At 51.0% G+C, this 22,649-nt stretch overlaps 1 protein-coding gene across 1 annotated transcript in view; it reads left to right on the top strand.

Moving 5' to 3' along the window:
- The first annotated feature begins 11,223 nt into the window (after positions 1 to 11,223).
- CALCOCO2 (calcium binding and coiled-coil domain 2) overlaps positions 11,224 to 22,649 on the top strand; it is a 36,039-nt gene continuing 24,613 nt past the window's right edge. The window contains exons 1-2 of the mRNA XM_056127144.1: positions 11,224 to 11,325; positions 21,204 to 21,405. Coding sequence (XP_055983119.1) covers positions 21,226 to 21,405 — 180 coding nt within the window. The 5' untranslated portion in view covers positions 11,224 to 11,325; positions 21,204 to 21,225. The remainder of the gene's footprint in view (positions 11,326 to 21,203; positions 21,406 to 22,649) is intronic.

Genomic DNA, 22,649 nt, shown 5'->3' with positions numbered 1-22,649 from the left:
ACGTAGAAGGAAAGCCCCTTAGCCCCTGTAGTATCGCTCCTGCCTCTCTCTGCCCTTCTCTCTGCCTCTCTCTCTCTCTCTCTCTCTCTCTCTCTCTCTCTCTCTGTCTGTCTCCATCTCTCTGTCTCGTTTTTGATCACAGGCTTCATACATGCAAGGTCTGTCCACCAGTGCAATTCCACTTCCCTGGCCCTGCACGTACATTTCCATGTGTCATATGCCCACACCACTTCTCTTGTTTGGCCCCTGCCTTGCTGGCCTCGTGTGGCTCTCTCAGACTTCTCCCCAGGCTCAGCAACTCCTTCCTCTCACCTGGGGTTCCCAGCCACTCTCCTGACGAAAGGTTGGTTGTCAAAAACAGACACATTGCCTTGAGGAATCAGAGGACAAGAGGCAAGCGGTTCAAGGGGGAATGCAGCCTGGTGGATACTTGGGCACAACTGAAATTCCTGTTAAGTGGCAGTGGGCTTGGAGGGCTTGAACAGCAGATTCCGCAGTCCTGGGGCCTAGATTTAAAACCCAGCTCTGGGGTCTGGAGAGATTCGGACAGGAGACAAGGTGCTTGTCTTGCATCCTTTGATCCTGGCTCAAATCTCTGGCACTGCATGTAATCCCCTAAGTACCACCAGGAGTAACTCCTGAGCACAGTTCAGGAATAGACCCTGAGCACCCCTAAGTGAAGCACCAAAACTTTAAGTCAAAAACAAACAAAATAATAAAACTCAGTTCTGCCACAACTTAGTTACATGACTTCAATCTTCGGGTTTTTTTTTTTTGGTGAAGATGTGGGGGTGGAGGGGCATTTTGGGGAGCCCATACCTGGCAGTGATTAAGGGCTCTTCCCAGTGTGGTGCTCAGGGGGTCACACCTAGCAATGCTCTGTGCTGCGAGGTACAAGGATGATGAAGCTGGGGCCTGCAGTACACAGAGCCGCATCCTGCCCAGTGAGCTATCACTCCGGCCCATGGGCAATTTGCTTCACCTCCTTCTACCTTAGCTTCTGCCTTATAAAACGTTTTCCCGAGTGATGGAAATGAGATGAGCTCACTCTTTTGAGTAATGCTCAGCACAATGGCTAGCACACAGTAGGTGCTTATAGGCCATCGTTGTTGGCTGTGTGATTCTGGACCATGAACTAAGACTCAGCTCCTGCCACAAAGCAGGGGTCCTGAGCTTCTTGAATATACGGACTGGGGAAATGAATAAATGCATGAAGTGTGCTGTGAGCACTTAAACAGCCTTCTTTGCAACACCTATCCAGGGTCCTTTTATATAGCAGACACTTGAAACACATTTCATTTATAACAGAAACTACAGTGTACAATCTGCTTACCAAGCAATAGGCAGGATGCTAAAGCTCTTTACATGCATGTCCCGTCCGCCTCATAACCTGTCACGGACACTTTCTTCCCTCTCTCCAAAGTGAGAAGACTGAGGCATGGAGGGGTTAGGGAGGAGGCAGAGCTGTGACCATGAGCCATGTCTGACCCCACGGCCCGACGCTCTTCCACACAGACCTGGCCCATAAACCAGGTGGCTGTTTTGTTTTCTAGTTTTTAGGCCATACCTGGTGGTGCTCAGGGGCTACGCCTGACTCTGCACTCAGGGATCACTCCTGGCAGTGTTCAGGAGACCACACAAGATGCCGGGGATCAAACCTAGGTTGACTGTGTGCAAGGTAAACACCTTACCCACTGTCCTATCTCTCCAGCCCTTAAACGGTGACTGGGAAGCAACTAATTCTCAAGTTCCAGAAGGTGTCTTGGTGTCCTCAGTTCCTGAAGAATCAGTTGAGGGGCTGGAGCAAGAGTACAGTGGGTAGGGCACTTATCTTGTATGCAGCTGACTGGGGTTCAATTCCCAGCATCTCATAAGGTCCCCTGAGCACTGCCAGAAGTAATTCCTGAGTGCACAACCAGAAGTAACCCCTGAGCGTCACAGAGTGTGGAAAAAAAATCAGTTGAGGACCAGAGACAGAGAGATCGATCAGAGGGTGAGAGAATTTTCTTCGCATGAAGGAGGCCTAGGCTCAATTCCTGGATCTTCACATAGTTCCCAGCACTACCAGGAGTGACCATCAAGCCAGAGTAGCCCTGAGCACCAACAGCTGTGACCCAAAAACCAAGGAATAAAAGAGATAGAGAAATAATTTTCCTTAAAGTCAGCATCCTGGAGGGATCTTCCTGACTTGGTGGTGGGGGTTGGTCTCAGGGGACCATGTAGTGCCGGGAATTGAACCCAATCCCCCTGCATATGTTCTAGCCCGCTGAGGCCTCTTGAGGCCCACTTGGCGCTCAGGGGTCACTGCTGGTGGTTCTCAGAGAACCCTGCGGTGTCAGGGGAACCTGGAAGTCCCGCATGCAAAGCGAGCACTCCAGCCCTCTGAGTCGTCTTCCTGGCCCTCTTGTTTCTTTGGTATTTTCATTCTTCCTTCCAAGTTTTCAATCACATCTATATTGTTCTATGGAGCATAATTACTGAATTTCCTAAACTCTTAAGGAATTCCTGAATATTATAGTTGGACAGGACTTACGAGAGTATCCAATTAATCCTATTTGTTTTTTAGAGACAATGTTGAAGCCTACCTCCATTGTGTCTGGAAGAGGGAGTCCAACGGGCAATGCATTTCTCTTATTTTTGTTTTTGGGCCATACCCAGATGTGTCCAGCGCTTATTCATGGCTCTGTTGTACTCAGGGCTTGGGGGACCATATATAGTTCTGGAACCAGGTTTAGCTACATTCAGGGCAAACATCTTACCCGCTATACTATGTCTTTGGCTTCAAAGCTTTATGCACTTTTTTAGAGCTCTGAGGAGTTTTAAGAAAGACTTAGTCATGATACCAATAAAGCAAACATGGTTAAACCAACATCTTCCGTTTTTAATTATGCAAGAGAATTCACTTCGCCTTTCCAAACTAATTAAAAGATGAAAGTGCCGGGGGAAGCAAAACACTGCTGTTTACTTTCATTTTAGAACAGGGATTTTGAGATTGTCCAAGTCAGAAGTGGCCTTCCAGACAGCATGGAAATTCCTTTCTTAGCCACCAGGGGGCGAGGTGGAGTACCGGCATGGCCCGGTGCAAACACTCTGCCTAGTTGGAAACTGAAAGGGTTATGTCTCATGTCCACTTCTGAAGGACTATAGAGTTAGGTTTACTGCTCCCCTTAACCTAAAGGGCTGTAGAAGAATGGCAAATGTTTAGTGAAACTCTGGGTAAAAATGGCAGTCTTATAAATAAGAAAAAAATCTGAGGAGATTGATTAACACAAGAATTATAAGTCAACAGGACTCAAGTTTTTGCTTTTTTGGGAGAGATGGTGGAGCGTAGGGACATGCCTGGTAGTGCCCATATACATACTTATTCCTGGCTTATGCTCAGGGGTCACTTCTGGAGGGCCTCAGGGGACCGTGGTACCAGAGACTGAACATGGGTCAGCTGTAAGCAAGTCAAGCAACTTAACTGCTGTATCATTTCTCTGGGTCCCAGGTTTCAAGTTTTAGCCAAGTTTTTCCAAGCAGCCTACTACAGCCTAGATTTTCATTCATCCTACAGGAACACATAAAATATGAAGAATTCTCTTCCTGTGTGAGTCTAGGACTTTGTTCTCTTCCTCCATTGCAATAGGAGGTTTTTTCTACACCCTGCTTTCATTTTTTTTTTGAGGGAGGTTCCCTATTCCTTTACTAAACGCATCCTTTTCAAGCCTCCAGAGACTTGCTCTAGGAAAAGTTCAAAGTTGATGAAGGAGGATGTGACACTAAGACATATGGATGTTGCTCTCAGTTTTACCTCATTGTTTTCAGATATGTCACACACACACACACACACACACACACACACAAACCCCACAGTAATTACCTCCCTTCCAATTCCTTCTTTTCTCTGTTACAGGACCACCATGAAAATAAAACTTCCATATATCTAGAAAAGTGCATAAAGCTTTGATGTCAAAGACATAGTACAGAAGGTAAGATGTTTGCCTTGCATGTAGCTAACCCTGGGTCCAGGTCCAGAATCAAATATGGTCCCCCAAGTCCCATCAGCAGTGGTCCCTGAGTATAGATAGAACCAGGAGAAAGAGTTGGACATATCTGGGTATGGCCCAAAATCAAAACCAAAAGAAAACAAGGAAAGTGCCTAACTAGTGCAGGTAAGATGAAATAAGACGCCTTTTACAGGTACTGAGCTTTCCATTCTAGACATCCTTTACTTTATAGCACAAGACCTGAAGAATATTTAAGAAGATAGGGACTAATAAGAGGTAGACGGGAATACTCAATTGCTCAAGGGTTGTGTCATGTGTACTACCTTTGGAACAGAGAGACAGTACAGTGGGTAATGGTGCTTGCTGTGTTAATGACTGACCCAAGTTCGATTCCTGGCGCCAAAAGTGGTCAGTCCCCCCAAGACCCATCACAAGTGACCCCTGGGCAGAGCACGATTAAGTCCTTCGCACAGAGAGATGCAGCCCAAACCTATCCTCTCTCCTCCCCGCAAAAAAGGAAGAAAAGAAGTATGGTATTCACTGGGAACAGGAAGAATCTTGCTGGGGCCAGAGAGATAGTTCAACCAAAAGCGGTGCATGCTTTGCATGGATTTGATCCTGGCACTACCTGGTCTTAGAGCAGTTCTGGGAGCCATTCCTGAGCACAGAACTGGGAGTATCCCTCAGCATCACTGGGTGTGTATCCAAAACCAAGAAACAAAATCTTGCAGACTCTGATGCCATTTTTTTTTCCTACTAAAACTTGAGGAATTCTGCAAGACTGAAAGATGCAATTCATAGACCAGGCTCATGCTCAGACATTTTCTCCACAATATTCAATATATTTCTATGGGGTGGGGGAACAAAAACAGATTCTGGATTCAATTCCCAGCTCTATCCAATGAGTAGAAGAGTGAGTGTGGGTGAGGTACCAAGTAATGGAGTCTCTTTGTGTCTCCATTTCCTCATAAGTGAAATGAGAAAAATAAAAACATTCATCTGGATTTCCAAAGATTGCCTTAGTATTGCTAAAGCTATTATTTTTAAAGTGCCCTTAATTCAAAATAAGAGGATCAGGGCTGGAGAGATAGCACAGTGGAAAGGGTACTTTCCTTGTTCAAGGCAAATGGGGGTTCCATCCCTGGCACCTCTCTGGTCCCCTGAGCTCACCAGGAGTGATTCCTGAATGTAGAGCCAGGAGTAACCCCTGAGCACAGCTGTATGTGACCCAAAACCAAAAACAAATATGAAGTTATTTTGTAAAATGGAAATATAATGTAAGTAGGGTTGTGTTAAATAACTCACTGAAGTGCTGGTCACATGTTGAAACTTAGTAAAGGTTAGCTCCTTTCTCCAACATAAGTTACCTTTGTCCTTGGGTTCAAATCCCAATGGGAGCCTAGAATAGTTTCCTATCCAGAGGGGCCAAAGCGGGTAAGCGGGTAAGATAAGTGCCTTGTATGAACCACTTGGGTTCCATCCCTGGCATCCCATATGGTCCCTGAGCCTGCAAAAGTGATTCCTGAGCTCAGAGTCAGGAGTAACCCCTGGGCACAGTTAGGCGTGGCCAAAAATTTTTTTTAAAAACCTAAAACAGTTTCCTATTCAAGAAGGTGAGAACTGAAGGTGAAAGAAAAAGAGGCTGGAAATTGGGGTGGGAATACTTGCAGGGGGCTGTGAGGGCAGGAAAGACAAAAAGGTCTTTCCAGGGAGGCTTTTGCGGAAGAAAGAAGAGGAATCTATAAGGGATCCAGTGACCCTAGAGAGAAAGCAGCATAAAAGGCGTGCGATGGGGGACCCGGTTTGGAGGCCGGGAAGTGGGTGTGCAAGGGCGGGAATGGGAGGGTGGGAAGGCCGGGCTAAGGAAGAGAGGAGAGGGATGGAGGGGACTGCGGAGATGGGAAAGGCTCCCAGCCTTGCCGGGTGGAGGAAGGGACCGGGGTTTGAGGGTGCTGTTGTGCCCTCAAATATGCGTAGGGAGGAGGACACGCGGCCGCGGGAGGAGCGGAGGAACAAGCTGCAGGGACCGAGGGGTCCCGGGGGCGCCCGTGCGAGCGGGTTTGGAGATCACCACCATCCCGGAGCGCAAACTAGACACCTGGCGGGGAAACCGGGTCCCCGCAGAACTAGGTGTTCGGGGTGCGGGGAGGCCCTGGGTGCCAGCACTGGGCTTTGGGGCGCGCTTACCTAAATCCTATGATTCCTACTGCCCCGTCTCGCCCCGCGTGGCAGCCAGTTTGCTCGCAATCACACCTCGCTCGGGTAAACGGCAAGACCTCCTCTACCCCGCCGCAATTCTGACTCCTAATTTGGGGTTCGCCGGGGTCTCAGATTTGCATAGAGGTTGTCGAAGCCTTCGATTGGCCCCTGCGGTCCTCCTCCCGCTCGCTCCCAAGCCGAATAACCGCCCCCCGCGCCCTGGAGGGGGAAGCGCTGGAGGTTGTCCCGGGAGACGACGCGCGGGCGCACGGCGCGGGCGCGGGGCGCGACTTCCAGGTCCGCGCCGTCGGGGCGCGGGGCGCAGGCGCAACCGATCCCGGGAGCCGCCGGGCATCCGGACGGTTTGAACCCCCAGCTCCAGCTGCACCGGCCAGTGCTGCATTAGCGGCGCTTGGTACTGGATTCTCTCCGGGAAGCCGGGGAAAGAGCCAAAACCAAGTGCAGGAGGCACCGGACTGAGAGCATCGGATTGGGATTCAAGTTAGCTGTTTTATTGACGGGGTAACCTGGACCGTGGTAATATTTGCAGAGGTTTCGCTGGCTTAAATGTAAAAGGCGGAGGGGGCTGCCGGAGAGGTAATACAGTGAGGAGGATGCTAGCTCTGCACGAGGCCAGCCAGGGTTAGATCTCATCTGGTCCCCCAAATAACTCCAGGTGTAATTCCTAAGTGCAGAGCCAGAAGTAAATCCTGAGCACCTCTGGTGTGGCCCAAAGCCTCTCCCTGGCTCCCCGGCCCTCCCCCCAGAAAAAAAGAATAAAAGGGGTAAAAAAATTAACTCTTAAAAGTAAAAGGGATATGGAAAAGCTATAATTAACATTCGAATTAATCATGGGAACCCCTCTGGGGGCATGAGAGGTCATGATCCCGCCACTGAACTGGCCAATTAGAGAGGTCGCCCAGGGTCAAGGGATCTTGGCTTCCGGTGGTGGGACACCTTGATTTTTCTTTTACAGGTGGAGAATTGTAACAGTGACTGTAGTGACTATATTAAAATAGTTGTTTCTATTTCCAGCAAAGCCCCAATCCTCTGGGTCTGACTGACTGCAAAGGATTGGCAATGGAAGCTGTTTCAGCCTGGTTAATACAGGACTGGAGAAAGATCAAACAAAGGCTGGATTTCAAGTTCCTGAACATAGTGTTTTTAGGAAACGCTCTTTAAGGAATTTTTGTACACGATGCCTTTCCTCCTTCTTCTTGAGAATGTTCCAGATGAATAATTTCTTGCTGTTGGAACAGAACTGTCCCTGTAGAAAAAGACTGGGGAGCCCCAGGGGTAAGACTCACAGATTATGAGTCTGTTTGGGGGGACAAAACACTTTTCCAGCCCATTAGGGGGAGACATAAAAGACAGAAAGAAACCTAGAATCCCAGGATTGATGACAGAGTTGGGATCCTGACCCTAATGCACAGTGTGCAGGATGTAGCCAGAAACGCTTCCTGGATGGGACCAGAGAAGCTCTTTACAGATTCCCATTGGAGTGCTGTGCCCCCCGACTTGTGCCCAGGACCTCATTCTGTGATCAGTGAAGATGAGGCAGGAACACACCTGCCTCCCTCCGGCAGACGCTGAATCTAGTCTGCACTTCCCCTACACGCATGAAGCAGAGCTGGGCAACACCCCCTTTCCCCACCAGGTTGCATAGTCAGCAAGGTCTGTCCTTGGACACATGGCCCTTCCCCGAAATTGTGCGCATCAGGGTTATCTCAGCTTTCCAGTCTTTGGAGCCCTAAATCTCCCCCTTATTAAGCTGATTCATAAAGCTTGATCACTAGTTGTTTAGAGAGTTCTTCACTACTTACCAGTTGCTCTTGTCCACCTAGAAATCAACCAAAATTGGTAAAGGGACTTTCCCTCCTCACACTGGACCCTGTACCTTTCCCCCCACTGACCTGCCCAGGAGGGTGGAGACAAAGGCAGATGCCAGCGCCTGCCCAGAGAGCTCAGCCACCCCAGAAGGCCCAAGGTGACAGCGTCAGCAGCTGTTCCAGAAATCTCTTTGCGATTCCAGTCGCCTCCTGGCCCTGGGCTATCCTGCCCCTCCCCCTGGGGGGGCAGGGGACCACCATCCACTGGCCACCCGGCAGATGCGTCCCTAAAACCAACTGGCCCAGCTCTGTTCCCCGCCCCCAGCCCGCAGCTTCCTGTCCCTAGTGCCCTACCAATCTGCTCTGCCAAGCTCTCGCTTTGGTCTCAGGTCTCTCCGGAGTGATATTGTGATGGAAATGAGGGAGGAGATGCAGGACGGAGACGCAGAGATTTACAGCTTCCAGAGGGCTTCCATTAAAATCTCTTGACAACCGGTTATTTATGAGGGGAGCTGCAATGGGAGCTAATAGGCCAGAGCCTGGCACCGCTATCCCTCCAGGGGCGCAGACCGGAGAGAACCCAGGGAGAAACCCGGGAGCTGGCCCTGCTGGGGAGCCGAGTGGGCTGTGACCCCGTCAAGCATCCCCTCCAGGGCCAGAGAGTGACAGCTGGGAAATCAGAGCGGCCTGATGATTTGTGCCAGCAAACCAGGAAGATGCGCACGGCAAACAAGGAAGGACTTGCTGGGCCCGGATGTGAATGGCTGAAGAAGTGAGTTGGAATAAAGATATGCATACATGGACTGTGTCCCCTCCTCTGAGCTCCAACTCAGAAGCAAGAGTGTGTGACAAAAAAAAGGTCGAGACTGTTTTCACTTAGTTCCTAAGGTAGCCACCTGACTAAACAAATACAAATAGTAAGACAATACGAAAATCCTTGACTCTACAGCTGACACACAAACTGTTTCTCAGTTTGGGACGTTTGGGACTCTTTAAGTCACTAATGAGATGGGGGGGCAGAGGGGAGAGAGAAAAAGAGAGAGAGAGAGAGAGAGAGCCCACCCCACGCGCTGCTGTTGCTCCTTTAAAGCAGGGTCCCTTGGGGAATTCTTTTCTTCCAGGTCCCTTCGCAAATAAAAGTCTTTTCAGTTCTGTTTTGACGTGTATGTGATGCAAGAGCCCTTGGGGATGGGGCTGCTTGCTTGGCTAGGAGCGAAGGGTTCTATATTTTGTCGTACCCTTTATCTTCTCTTGACCTTGGAGGGAGAATGGTTTTTCTCTAAAAGGAGCCCTTTGTGGTTATTTTCAGATTAGACTTTTCTTGGTCTACATGGTTTTGAGAAATAAGTTCCAGAGAAATTTCCCTGGGGCTGGAGAGATAGTACAGCAGGTAGGGTGTTAGCCTTGCTGCCTTGCTCCAGGCAGACCCAGGTTCTATCCCCAGCACCACACACACATGCTTCCCTGAGCACCACCAGGAGTGATCCTTTGGCACAGAGCCAGGCGTAAGTCCCGACTACTGCCATGTGTGTATAAAAACAAAGAAACCGCTTTACTAAAAAGGGAAAGTTCTCTGACTGCTGGTGCAGTAACAGGTAAGTGTCTTGGGCTCATCCTCTGTGCAAAGCAATTTGGTTGCCGTGGTGATGAACATATGGTAGGATCACCTTCTGTAACAAAAAAACCAAGAATTATGTTTTATAGTTTCATTTAAAAAGTTTTATCTAATAGTAAGTGGGAAAATGTAAAATCTATAGATATAAATATGGCAAGTATATTTATATGCATTATAAACTGAAAGAAATGTTCATAGAATTTTCAAGAAAAGGCAAAACATCACTCCTGTGCAGTTATTAAATTGAACAGGGCTGAAACAATACTATAATGAGTAGGGCATTTGCCTTGCATGTGGTCCACCAGTGCATTCTATCTCTGGTACCCTATATGGTCCCCTGTGCTCTGCCATGAATGACCCCTTGGGGATGCTTGGATAGCACGGAGCCAGGGAATAAGTGTTGAGCAATGCCAGGTGGAGCCTGAAAACCAAAACAAGTGAAGAAGTTAAGACGTTTTATCTTGAGATTGGAGTAGTACAGTGAGTAGGGGTGCTTGCCTTGCACTTGCCCAACCAGGGCTCAAGCCTTGGCACCACATATGTCCCCTGAGACTCGTGAGGAATGAATTCTGAGTGCAGAGTCAGGAGAGTAAGCCCTGAGTGTCACCAGGTGTGCCAAAAAAAAAAAAAATCAGACTGGAGTGATAACACAGTGGTCAGAGTGCTTGCTTTGCATACTGCCAACTGAGTTTATTCCTGGCATTCCATATGGTCCCTCCAGCCCCTTCAGGAATGATTTCTGAGTGTAGAGCTGGTGTACACCAGGTGTGGCTCAAGAAACAAAAAAAAAACATTGGGGCTGGAGTGATAAGTGTAGTGGATAGGATGCTTTCCTTGCACCCAAAATGGTTCTCTGAGTGCAGGTCCAGGAGCTACCCCTGAGCATTACCAAGTGTGCCCACCCCGTCCAAATTTTATTTCACTTAGTGAGGGACACAGTCATATAGATGTTCAAAAAGAAACAGCAAAATTTGTCTGAGAAAAGAAATGTTGAATCGCAAATAGAAGCAAAAGAAAAAAAATTTTTTCCTACAAGGAAAATAATTCAATAAACCTCTAAGCTATCAATTACCTACAATTTAAGGAGTTGTAAAATAATTCACATACAATCACTCCAAGTCCGGAGAGTTAACAGGATTCTTGCTGAAAGCAAGCTAAGAGATTGATCAGATTATCAATGTGCACTGACTGAGCAGGATTGCCGATGGAGTGAGTGATTGCTAGGCTCGGGCTCGCAGAGCACCAGGCGCGCAGGTAGATTTCTGGGTCTCCTTTAGGGACTGGTGGGAGGCAGGCTCCAATAGGTGCCAAGGGGACTCAGAGTGAGAGCATGCTGGGGGCAGTCGGATGCAAGTGAAGACGACCCCCCAAAGGTCCTTCAGAGATAGGGCGCTTTCCCGTGAAGGGCTGAAGGAACCGAAGGCGGGTTTGTGTGTGTGCTTCGGAGAGGGAAGGGCTCGCGTTGCAGAGGGAGTCGGAGGCGGGGGCGCGGCTCTGGACCGGGCCAGGCCCGCCCGGCCCGCAGCTCTCCGCCGGGCTCCGGGTCCGCACACTACGACTCCCAGCACGCCCCGCGGCCAGGGCGGGGCCTGCTGACCGTTGCGGCGCTGGGGGCGAGGCCAGGAGGGTTTTGAGCCCCGCCCCGGCCCGGTCCTGCCCATTGCTGTGGCGCCGCGGCCAGCTGCTGCCCCCGGTGAGTTCCCGAGCGACGGAGGGCTCTGAGGGTCCCGGCCCGCGGGGTGCGCACTTCGGGCTCCCAGCCCGCGCCTGGGCCCGGGCAGAGAGGGAAGTGCAGCTGGTTTCGGTTTCCACCGCGGTCCACCCCTCCGGGGTGACCGGTGGCAGTGGTTGGTGCCCGGAGCCCCCCGGCCCGGTCGGCGGTCCCGCGGGCCGGGCAGGCCCGCTCCCTCCCGCGGACGGCGGCGCTGGCCCGACGGCAGCTCCCGGGCCGCGAGCGGGGCCCCTGCGGGCCCGACGGCGCGGGCCTCGGCGGTGCGTCACGACGGGGTGGCCGAGCCCCGCCGCCGAGCCCCGAGCCCCGCCGCCGCCCCCAGGCCCTGGCCGCGACGTCTTCGCCGTCCGCTCGGGGCCCGGGCTCGCGACGGCCCCTCCGCGCCTCGCCGTCCCCGCCCCCGGAGCCCCTTTGCCGAGGCCAGGCCGGCTGGACCCGGGACGGCCGCCGAGAAGAGCGAGCGCCTGGAGCGCGCGCTGACCGCCGCGTGCGTCTGTTGCCGTGCCGGGCCGCGCCCCGCCCCCCGCTCCCCCCGCCGCCCCCACCTCCCACCCCTGCCCACCCGCCACCTTCCCCTCACCCGCCCTCCCTGCCAGTCCCCGCCCCCCCTCCCCGCCACCTCTCACCTCGCCACCCCCACCTCCCTCTCCCTGCCTCCCCTGACCCCCACCCCGCCTTCCCCCGACACCCCTGACCCCCACCCCGCCTCCCCACCATCCCTCACCCCCACCTCGCTCTCCCTGCCTCCCCTCACCCCCACCCCGCCTTCCCCAACAACCCTCACTCCCACCCCGCCTCCCCACCACCCCTCACCCCCACCTTGCTCTCCCTGCCTCCCCTCACCCCCACCCCACCTTCCCCAACACCCCTCACTCCCACCCCTCCTTCCCACCACCCCTCACCCCCACCTTGCTCTCCCTGCCTCCCCTCACCCCCACCCGCCTCCCCACCACCCCTCACCCCCACCTCGCTCTCCCTGTCTCCCCTCACCCCCACCCCGCCTTCCCCAACACCCCTCACTCCCACCCCGCCTCCCCACCACCCCTCACCCCCACCCCACCTTCCCCAACACCCCTCATTCCCACCCCGCCTCCCCACCACCCCTCACCCCCACCTCCCTCTCCCTGCCTCCCCTGACCCCCACCCCGCCTTCCCCCGACACCCCTCACCCCCACCCCGCCTCCCCACCACCCCTCACCTCCACCTCGCTCTCCCTGCCTCCCCTCACCTCCACCCTGCTCCGCCACCTCTCACCTCGCCACCCCCACCTCCCTCTCCCTGCCTCCCCTGACCCCCACCCCGCCTTCCCCGACACCCCTCACCCCCACCACGCCTCCCCACCACCCCTCACCCCCACCTCGCTCTCCCTGCCTCCCCTCACCCCCACCCCGCCTTCCCCAACACCCCTCACTCCCACCCCGCCTCCCCACCACCCCTCACCCCCACCTCCCTCTCCCTGCCTCCCCTCACCCCCACCCTGCCTTCCCCGACACCCCTCACCCCGCCTCCCCACCACCCCTCACCCCCACCTCGCTCTCCCTGCCTCCCCTCACCCCCACCCTGCTCCGCCACCTCTCACCTCGCCACCCTCACCCCGCTCTCCCCCACCCCGCTCTCCCCAACCCCGCTCTCCCCAACCCCGTTCCCACCCCCCCCGCCACCCCCACCTCCATCCCGCTCACCCCACCACCACACCCACCCCTCCCTACCCTGCCACCTGCCTCCCCGCCACTCCTCACCCCACCTCTCTCTCCCCGCCACCCCCCACCCCCACCTTGCCTTCCCCGACACCCCTCACCCCTACCCCGCCTCCCCACCACCCCTCACCCCCACCTCACTCTCCCTGCCTCCCCTCATCCCCACCCTGCTCTCCCCGCCACCTCTCACCTCGCCACCCCCACCCCTCTCTCCCCCACCCCTCTCTCCCTGCCACCACCACCCCCTCACCCCGCCACCCCCATCTCCATCCCGCCACCCCACCACCCCCACCCCTCCCCACCCTGCCACCCCCCACCCCGATCACCCCACCAACTCCACCCCTTCCCACCCTGCAACCTTACCCCCACCCCTGCCCACCCCACCGTCCCCCATCCCTGCCCACCCTACCACCCACACCCTGCTCACCCCACCTCCCCACCCCTCCTCACTCCACAACCTTACCCCCACCCCTGCTCACCCCTTACCTCCACCCTGCCAGCCCTCTCACCCAGCCATTCCTCACCTTACCCCATTCCTCAGCCACCCCTGCTCACCTTACCACTCCCCACTCCCACCCCAGTCACCCAGCCACTCCCACTCCCACTCACCCCACCACCCCCACCCCTGCTCACCCTGCCACCCCTCACCCCCAACCATTCCCCAGCCCTCACCCCTGCTCACCACCATCCCAACCTCATCGCCCTCCTTCATCCCAGTGGGGCGCACTCTTGGGGACTGCAGCTGTGCGCCTTAGTCACTCCCCCCTCCCCCATGTTTTGGATTCTTGGTTCTGCTGCTGCAAAGCAGCAAGTGACTATCAGTTGAATCATCGGCATGTTCTATTAGACTCTTCCTTATTAAAAAAAGAAAAGAAAAGAAAAGTTGAAAGGACTGTGGAGACAGTACCAGAGGTCACAGGGCTTGCCTGGCATGGGTTGGGTCTCTGGTGCCTTCAGCAGAGAGCAGGAAGTAGCCCTCAAACAGCGCTGGGTGTGGCCCAAGTCACCCCCACCCCTCCAAAAACAAAAACAAAAAAGTTCAAACCATTTTGGAAGCAGAGCTCCATAGGTCTCGGTAGGTTCAGATGAGCACAGGAGAAAAGGCTGTCCGGGGGTTCCCAGAGGGCTCTGCCCAGAACGCAACCCAGCCACGGCCAGGCAGCCAGGAGAGGAAAGGACTTTGGTTGGTTAGATGCAGGAGATAAGAGTTCCCCAGCAGAAGGCAGATTGTCTTTCCAGCACATCTAGGGCTCTTGAAGAACCTGATCTTGCTCATTGGTGTCACAGCAGGCTCTGTCCTTTCCTTAGGTGATAAGAGAGACAGTAAAAATGCACTCAGGCTTCCTTTCTCTTTCATTTGGAATTATTATTGGAGCAGAAAGGTTTCTGAGCGGGTTTCGAACCTTCTCCACACATTTTTTTTTCTTTTGAGAGGAGTGGGGAAATTGGGCTTGAAAAGGAAGCAGCGAGACTTGGCCAAAGTCTTAGACTAGTGCATGGCAGAACTAAAACAGGAACCCAGGTCCCTTTCTTTTCTCTGGGCCTAAAACACCTTTACTGCTTGTGTCCCACACTCTCCTCCTTTCAAAGAAAAAGTGGATGCTCCCCGTAAAATGATGATTTATACATAGCTTCTAGGTTTTCTTGCAGTTTCTTCGGGTTGCTTGTGTCTCGTCCCAGAATTGCATTTTGGTTTTTCCCCTAGTACTGCTGGTCAGTGGCCCTTTACATGTGGCCTGCTGAGAATAAGCAGGGCTGCCTGTGCAAACAACAGAGACAGAGTAGTATAAAAATCAACCCGTGGCTGGGTGGAGAGATAGTACAGTGGGTAGCGCGCTTGCTTTGCATGCAACCCATTTGGGCTCAAGACTTTCCACACACACACCCACACACACACTCTCCCAAGGAGTGGTCCCTGAGTGCAGAGCTAGAGGTAAGCCCTGAGCACTGCTGGATATCGTCACCCCCCCAAAAAAAAAATTCTCCTGGGAACATAAAATTTTTCTAACCACAAAGATTTAGATAAGAAATTTGAAAGAGGGGCTGGAGTGATAGTACAGCAGGTACGGCCTTGCACGCAGCCGACCCAGATTCAATTCCCAGCATCCTATATGGTCCCCCGAGCACTGCCAGGAGTAATTCCTGAGTGCAAAGCCAGGAGTAACCTCCGTGCATCGCCGGGTGTGACCCCCAAAAATAATTTTTTTAAGAGGGCTCAAAGGGGTGAGGACATGCTTTGCATGTGGAAAGCCAGGATTCAGTCCCTGACACCACATGGTCTCCTGAGTACCATTAAATATTTGCACTGTTAGAGTTTTGAATCCAGAATGAACTTGGGAAATTTTGTACCAGGATAAGTGACTCCATCATTTGAAGACCAGCGATTGTGTCTTAGCTTATGCCCAGGACCATCTGCACAGCTTAGGAGTTATTACCAGCATTCTTTGAAGGGAATGTGTTGAGCATTTCTTCCTGTCAGCAAAACTCCATTTTGCTAATTGTGAGTAGTTTAGAAAGTAAGTAGGTAAAAGGAGGAAGGAACTTGATTATATGTGGGTTTGAATTTTACTGATCTTTGCTCAGACTGTTCTCCAGTAAAGAACAGCTCTATATTTCTCTCTTGCCCGGGGAAGTGTTCTGTCACCTCCTCAAACATTTGCTACTGGTATAACAGGCAAGTGTTGGGACCGGAGAGAGAGTCCAGTGGCAGGTGGCGTGCTTGCCTTGCATAGCCAACCTGGGTTTGATTCCCAGCACCCCCTATGGTTCCCTGAGCATTCCAGGAATGACCCCTGAATACAGAGCCAGGAATAATCCCTGATCACAGCCAGGTGTGGCCCCAAAATCAAATAAATAAAAATAAAAGGCTAATGTAAAAATGTTGGACATTCTCTAAGTCAGAACTTTAGTGAGTCGTAATAACGCTATTTCTTCTTCATGGTTCAGCATACATGAGGAAAATTGGTGAGTTGATTTGGTTAAATGTTAGCATTATTAGGGGCTTGAACAAGGCAGTGTTGTTGCAGCATTTTCAGTATTTCAGTATTTCTGCACGTGAGTGTAGTTAATAGGTTCACTCAGGAAGAGCCGAAGTAGAATTGGTGATGGTTCTTCTCTTCAACAGCACTCCCGGCACTTCCTGTCGCAAATCCTGGGGGTAGGATATTCAGCTAGCAAGCTCATCAGTAGATGAAAACATGTCAGATCTGCTTAGAAACCAGAAGTCCCAGGAATTAATTTGAAAATACATTGCCTTCCTTGAAGGAGGATCCTAATCCTTTTGGAAACCAAACTAGGGGGAAAAGAAGGTGGGGTCGGATCAGCTTTACCAGGGTTCAAGTAAATCAAGTAAAGTATCTCTGCCAGTTCATAGAATCCTGGGAATCCAGATACTGTTTTATCATGTATGATGATATGTGAGTATTGTATGTGTGTGTCCCCTCAGTGCACACAGGTCATGCTGGGTCAGATCATACCCTGGGAGCCCGGGCATGCAGGGCATGTGCTCTACACCCGAGCCACATTCCTCCCCACAGTGATTTTTATTTCATTTATTGGCTTTGGGGTCACACTCAGCTGTACTCACGGCTTACTCCGGGCTCTGTGCTCAGGGATCCCTCCTGGTGGGTCTCAGGGGACTCTGTGGGATGCCAGGGGTCGAATCCAGGTCTACCACATGCAAGGCAGGTGCCCTGCACACTGTACTGTCTCTCTAGTCCCTCCCCTCAGTGATTTGATGTTTGTAAAAGCCCTATTTGCTTAACCTGGTAATGCTTATGTGGTTGGTCTTTGGTTTGAAATGGGGGAAGGAATTAGGTGGGAAGTGCTGCGTGATTTCTAGGAGGCTCAGTTTATTCCACAGCTTTTTCATGACCCAGTTAGCTCCTGGGTTTCTAGATTTAACTTTTGTTCGTATTTTGAATCTCTTCCTAGCCCATGTGGATAGTTCCAGAATTAGAAATGAACGGTAGACAGGTTCCTGATTGGGAAGCATGGTAAAGATGGGAGAAGTTGATGCTTAAATCATTCCAGTTTTCCTTCCACATTCTCCCGCCCCGTACTTGCTCCCTTCTACACCCCCCTCCATGTCATTTCTAGACTGCTTTGTCAGAAAACAAAGGCCCTGAACCATTGGAGGAACCTATTTCTCCCAGGAAGTTCTTATCACTGGGAAGGAGGAAAAGCTTTAAGGATCACTGCCCTTAAAAATCAGCAGATGGTTTCTTCCTGGAAGAGATGAAGGAGGTACTTTTGTTCTGACCCAGTTCAGTTTGCCGTGATTACACTCTGGATTTACTTTTTTGTATCTTCAGCTTTTGTTTTAACTTTAAAAAAAAATTTTTTTTTGGCTTTTGGGCCTCTCCCAGTAGTGCTCAGGGATAACTCTTTACTCAGGAATCACTCCTGGTGAGTTTAGGGGAACATATAGGATGCCAGGAATGGAACCTGGGTTGGCTGCATGTGAGGCAGGTGCCTTACCCACTGCACTGTACTATCTCTCTGGCCCCATGTCCTCAATTTTGTAAGAAGAGAAAGGAAGCCACTGCTATTCTCTTCCTGAGAGGAGAGATTTTTGTTTCAAGAATAACCAAGCTCTGAATACCCAGAGTGCCACTCGCTTCCCCAAGTCCTTCTGGGAAAACATTGAGATCTCTGAAACGGGAAACTCTATGGAGTATCTTGCATTTTTGATAAGCCAAGAACCCGGACCATTGACTTTTCCAAGTGGATGATTAGGTTTTCAGATGAATGAATAGTTTCCATTTGGCTATTCATTCAAGCTTCAGAAGATGAGACCTTTCATGTCATTTTGTGTCTATTGTGTGTGTGTGTGATTTGTGTGCTGACCTTCTCGCGAACAAACTTACAGATTGCTTGTTTTGTTAGTAATCAAAGAGAGGCTAGACCAAGCCCCCAGACCCTTGTCTGGTCTTGTCTTCCAGAGTCGCAGCCATTTGAAAAACAGCTTGCCAGAGTTTGGGTGTGTGGAAGGTGGGTAATGGAGTGTAAATTTTATGGGTCCGTAAGGAAATAAAATCTGTGCCTTTTGCGTTTTTTGGCACCACCTCCCTTGAACCAGCTATGCCAGCTGAACCAGCCACGCTAAGAATGGATGTAACACGTGGAGATGATTGTTTCTTCATCCTATTTTGGAAAAGAGAAAGCTGAAAAGCAGCAGCTTCTCCAAGGGTATCCAACAAATCAAGAGCAGGTCTGGGGAGAAAAAAAAATTAACCTTTCCATCATTCACACCATTGTTTACTTACAAAGCCCTTCCTTTCATTTTTTTGGTGAATCACATGAATATCTTATTTGTCCACTTATTCAGTGAATACTTAATTGGCAGACACTATGAGTTACACGTTATATTGTCTATCTAGTGATGATTAGCTTATGAAGGAAAAGAACCAGGACTGGGATACTTAGGGTAATTGAGAAATAGGCTGAGTTGTTCTTCTGGTTTTTGGGCCACACTTTGCAATACTGAACTCAAGGATGATGGCTGGTGGGGCTCAGGGGGGATCATATGAGGTGCCAGGGATTGAATCTGAGTTGCCCCATGCAAAGCAAGCACCCTGCGTGCTCTGCTATCTTTCCAGCCCCTTTCAGTCTTTTTCTAACCATGCCTGTCTTCCAGCCTTGTCTCCTTCCTTTGGACCCCCACCCCAACAGTTGCCTTCCTAGTCTTTATTTATGTGATTTTTTTACCTGTGCCTCCCCACCCTTCCAGGAGCACACAGGCAGGCCATGTTCCCCCACTCACCACCCCCTCACACCACTGTTCTGGGCTTAGGACAAGGGGATATAATGGCCTCAGTGTGACAGGAGACCCGGGGCGGGGTGGGGGGGGGGGGAGGGGAGAAGCAATCTGCAAGCTGAAAAGGCTCCACGCCTGCCCCTCCTGCAGACAGGCCATACTTTTGCAATGCTGAATTCAAGGATGATGCAGGTGGCAGCTTAGCATGGGAACAGTCTGGGCCCCTCCTTCAAAATGCGGATCTGAGCTTGAGGTTGAGGATGTGGCTAAACAGTGTCACCCACCAGAGAGCCCTTCTCCATTCCTGAGCTGAGACCCAAGAATAGACAGGTCTGCACCCCCAACATTCCTTCCTCTCTGTTGAAAAACTGACTTCTAGGGGACATGAAAGAGGCCTGGCTGGGAGAGAGTTCGAAATAAAACCAGGAAACGAGGAGGGTGGGGCAGGCTGGAAGGGCTCTGTGTGTTTACAATCGATTGTCCACTGTGTTCCAGCAATTGAATTGTAAGGAGCCCTGTAGTGTTTGCCTAGCTGCTGTGCCTCGGCCACCAGCTGTGTAAATCAGCTGTTCTGTTTTGTTTTAATTTCCCAGTAAAACCCAGCGATACAGTTGTACGGGAGCAAGAAGAAGACAGGCTTGTGAGGGGCAGGGAGTAGATACCTGGTCTCAGCAATTCAAAAAGGCGCTCTCTTTCTCTCTCTCTCTCTCTCTCTCTCTCTCTCTCTCTCTCTCTCTCTCTCTCTCTCTCTCTCTCTCAGTGAATTGCTTTCCCTCTGAAGTAGCATCCCATCTGCCTGGCTACTTAGCTCGGGGAAGGGCAAGCTGTTATTCCCATTTATGGAGGAAGCCAAATTGGTTTGCAGGCCTCCAAAGAAGGACTGTATATTTTTATACTCTTGGGCAAGCTTTTCTGTTCACCTGGAATTATCTTACCCCCCAACCCACTTGTCAGGATCCTGATCTGCTTTGAGGTTATCTGGTAAGATTAAACTCCGACTCCCTCCTCCTTTTCTGCATTTGCCTAACTACTTGTTTCGTCCTTCTTTTGAACCCAGAAATATTTTCCCCTGATTTTTACACCCATTTACAGCCTATTGTAAACTAACTTTCAGATTCTATTGGGACCTTTTTTGGAGGGGTGGGGGGTTTGGGTGTCACATCCAGTGATGGTCGGGTCTGTGCTCAGGGATCATTCCTGGTGGGGCCCGGGGAATGATCTGGAGTGCCAAGGATCAAAGCTGAGTCACCTGCATGCAAAGCGAGCACTGACCCGCTGTATTGTTACTCCAGCCCTATATTGGGACCTTTCTGAGGACAGTGACTGAGTCAGAAAAATAAACCACAATTATAGTAGTCTCTAACATCAGCTAAACTCTATCTTTGAGGAGACTCTATAGGAAGTACTTTATTCTGTCTTCATTATATTTCTACTTTGTGTCAATTTTCTGGGCTGGAGCGTTAGCACAGCGGTAGGGAGTTTGCCTTGCACACAGCCAACATGGCCGACCCGAGTTCGATTCCTCCGCCCCTCTCGGGGAGCCCGGCAAGCTACCCATGATGTATTCGATATGCCAAACACAGTAACAACAAAGTCTCCAATGGAGACGTTTCTGGGCCCGCTTGAGCAAATCGATGAACAACGGGAGGACAGTGACAGTGAGAGCTAATAAAGAGAAAGCTGTTGACCTCCAGCTTTCCACCTCTCCTGTGGTTCTTTCTTGGTGACAGTGGGGGCCCAGGGTGCACAGAGGGGCAGGGCAGAGGCTTCTCCCCTTCCCACTCCCTCTCCTATAGGGAGTAAGTCTGGTGGCTTTAGGGATCATACTCCAGTTTGCCAGGGTTGACTGGCCAGGACCCTGACAGTGGACTTGTTTCATATCTGGAATTGGAATTCTTTCCACCGTATTTCGCCGAACTGCTCTTCTCTCCTCCTTTTCTCCTTGCCCCATCCCCACCTCCTGGCAGAGAGCCTTACTACTATATAGAAGGACCTGATGACGATACTGGATGGTAACTAGAACTGAGAAATTGACATTCTGATGGTTACTTGGCTTATTGCAGTAAACCAAATCTAGATTCTAGTTCCCAACTCAGAGCCTTTTCTTCCAGGCTACTTTATTATTTCAGGCAGAGAGAAAAAGGAACTAATCTGGCAACTGTACAGAATAAAGGAATGGGAGTACGGTGTGTCTGTGATAGAGTTACGGAGATTCTCTTGAACCTATTTCAGGCAGGGGGGAGTTACGAGAGCAGAATGACTCCAAGTGAAACTGAAAGCAAGTTAATTTGTCAGGCTTTTGCCTCTCCTGACTTATTTCCAGTGTTCTGTGGGTGAGAGTGCAGACATTTTCAACATTTTGTACTTATTCCATCCCATAACAGGACGTTAACAGGACACCCCACCATGGAAGAGACCACAGAAGAACCCCCCACATCAGCTGTGTTCCTGGATAATCATCATTTCTCTCAGGTTATCTTCAACAGCGTGGAGAAATTCTACGTTCCTGGAGGGGATGTCACATGCTATTACAGCCTCACTCAGCATTTTGTGCCCCGCCGGAAGGACTGGATTGGCATCTTTAAAGTAAGTTATACATTTAATACCAAGTGACTGCGATCTAGAGGTGAATCTTAGTTATCTGAGCATGTGACTGTCTCTGTATTATAAGCAACTTTAATATTATATCTGACCAATTTTATTTAATTTGGGGGGTTTTGTTTTGGGGCCACACATTGCAGTGCTTAGGAGCTATTCCTGGCCCAGTGCTCTGCTGGGCATCAAGTCTACGCTCAGTCCATTGAGCTCTCGCTTCTTATGTCTGGTCAGTGTGTGTGTGTTTATGTGTCTGTATATATGTGTCTGTGTGTCTCTGTGTATGTGGTCAGTTGAATTTTCTTATTTTGTTTTGTTTTTATTTTGGGGGCTACACCTGGTGATGGTCAGGGCTTACCCCTAGCCTTGCACTCCGAGATCATGGCTGGCAGGCTCAGGGAACCATTTAGGGTCCTGGGGATCAAACCCAGGTTGGCCACTGGCAGGGCAAGCACCCTACCTGCTGTGTTATTGGTCCAACCCAATCCAATGATTTGTCTCTTGAAGGAAGTGTGCCTTGCTTCTTTGTAAAGATTTCCAAGGACAAAGCTTATGCGCTTCATTGCAGCCCGCTTCCAGAGTCCACTCCCCCCTGGACTCCTTTTAGTTCTAGTACAGAAATGTGCTGCTTCCCTGCTCCCTGCCTGATCTGTCTTTCCCATTACATTCACTCACATGCCATAATAGCAAATCTTCCTGTTTTCAGAGACAGGAGATAAAGGTCAAATTTAAGTAGTTTTCACTGCTGAGTGCCAACATCGCTGACCTTTGTTTTGACACTTCAGTATGTCATGTGCTTGTTGGCCAGTGACGCTTATCCTGAAGCACTCATGACTCCTGCCCGACTGGGAAGGAGCTGATGCTTTTTCCCATTTATCACCAATTCATCCTTCCTTAATGCTTTGGGATTCTGAGCTAATTAATGGAGCAATGGAAGCCAGAACTCTAACTTGACTGTCAGTGGCAAGGGGAGCAGACAGCCAGAGGGGTCACGAGGGCTCCTGAGCTAGGATATTGAGTCAGAAAACTGACTGCACACTGACACACTGAAAACCCCTAGAAGGGTTTTTCCTTCTCTCTTTATAGCACGGCGTAGAGATCAACCCTGTCCAGTGCAACTTTCTGCTTCATTCTTGTTATTGGTTTTGAGTTTTGGTTTGGGGGCCACATCCAAATTATGCTCAGGAACCCAAGGCTTGGGGGCCATTTCAGTTGGTGCTGGAGTACCTTGTGGG

Source organism: Sorex fumeus, unplaced genomic scaffold (genome assembly GCF_029834395.1).
Source record: "Sorex fumeus unplaced genomic scaffold, SorFum_2.1 ptg000063l, whole genome shotgun sequence".
NCBI lineage: Eukaryota > Metazoa > Chordata > Mammalia > Eulipotyphla > Soricidae > Sorex > Sorex fumeus.
The sequence above is the reverse complement of the archived record's forward strand: the minus strand, read 5'-3'. Positions and strand labels throughout refer to the sequence as shown.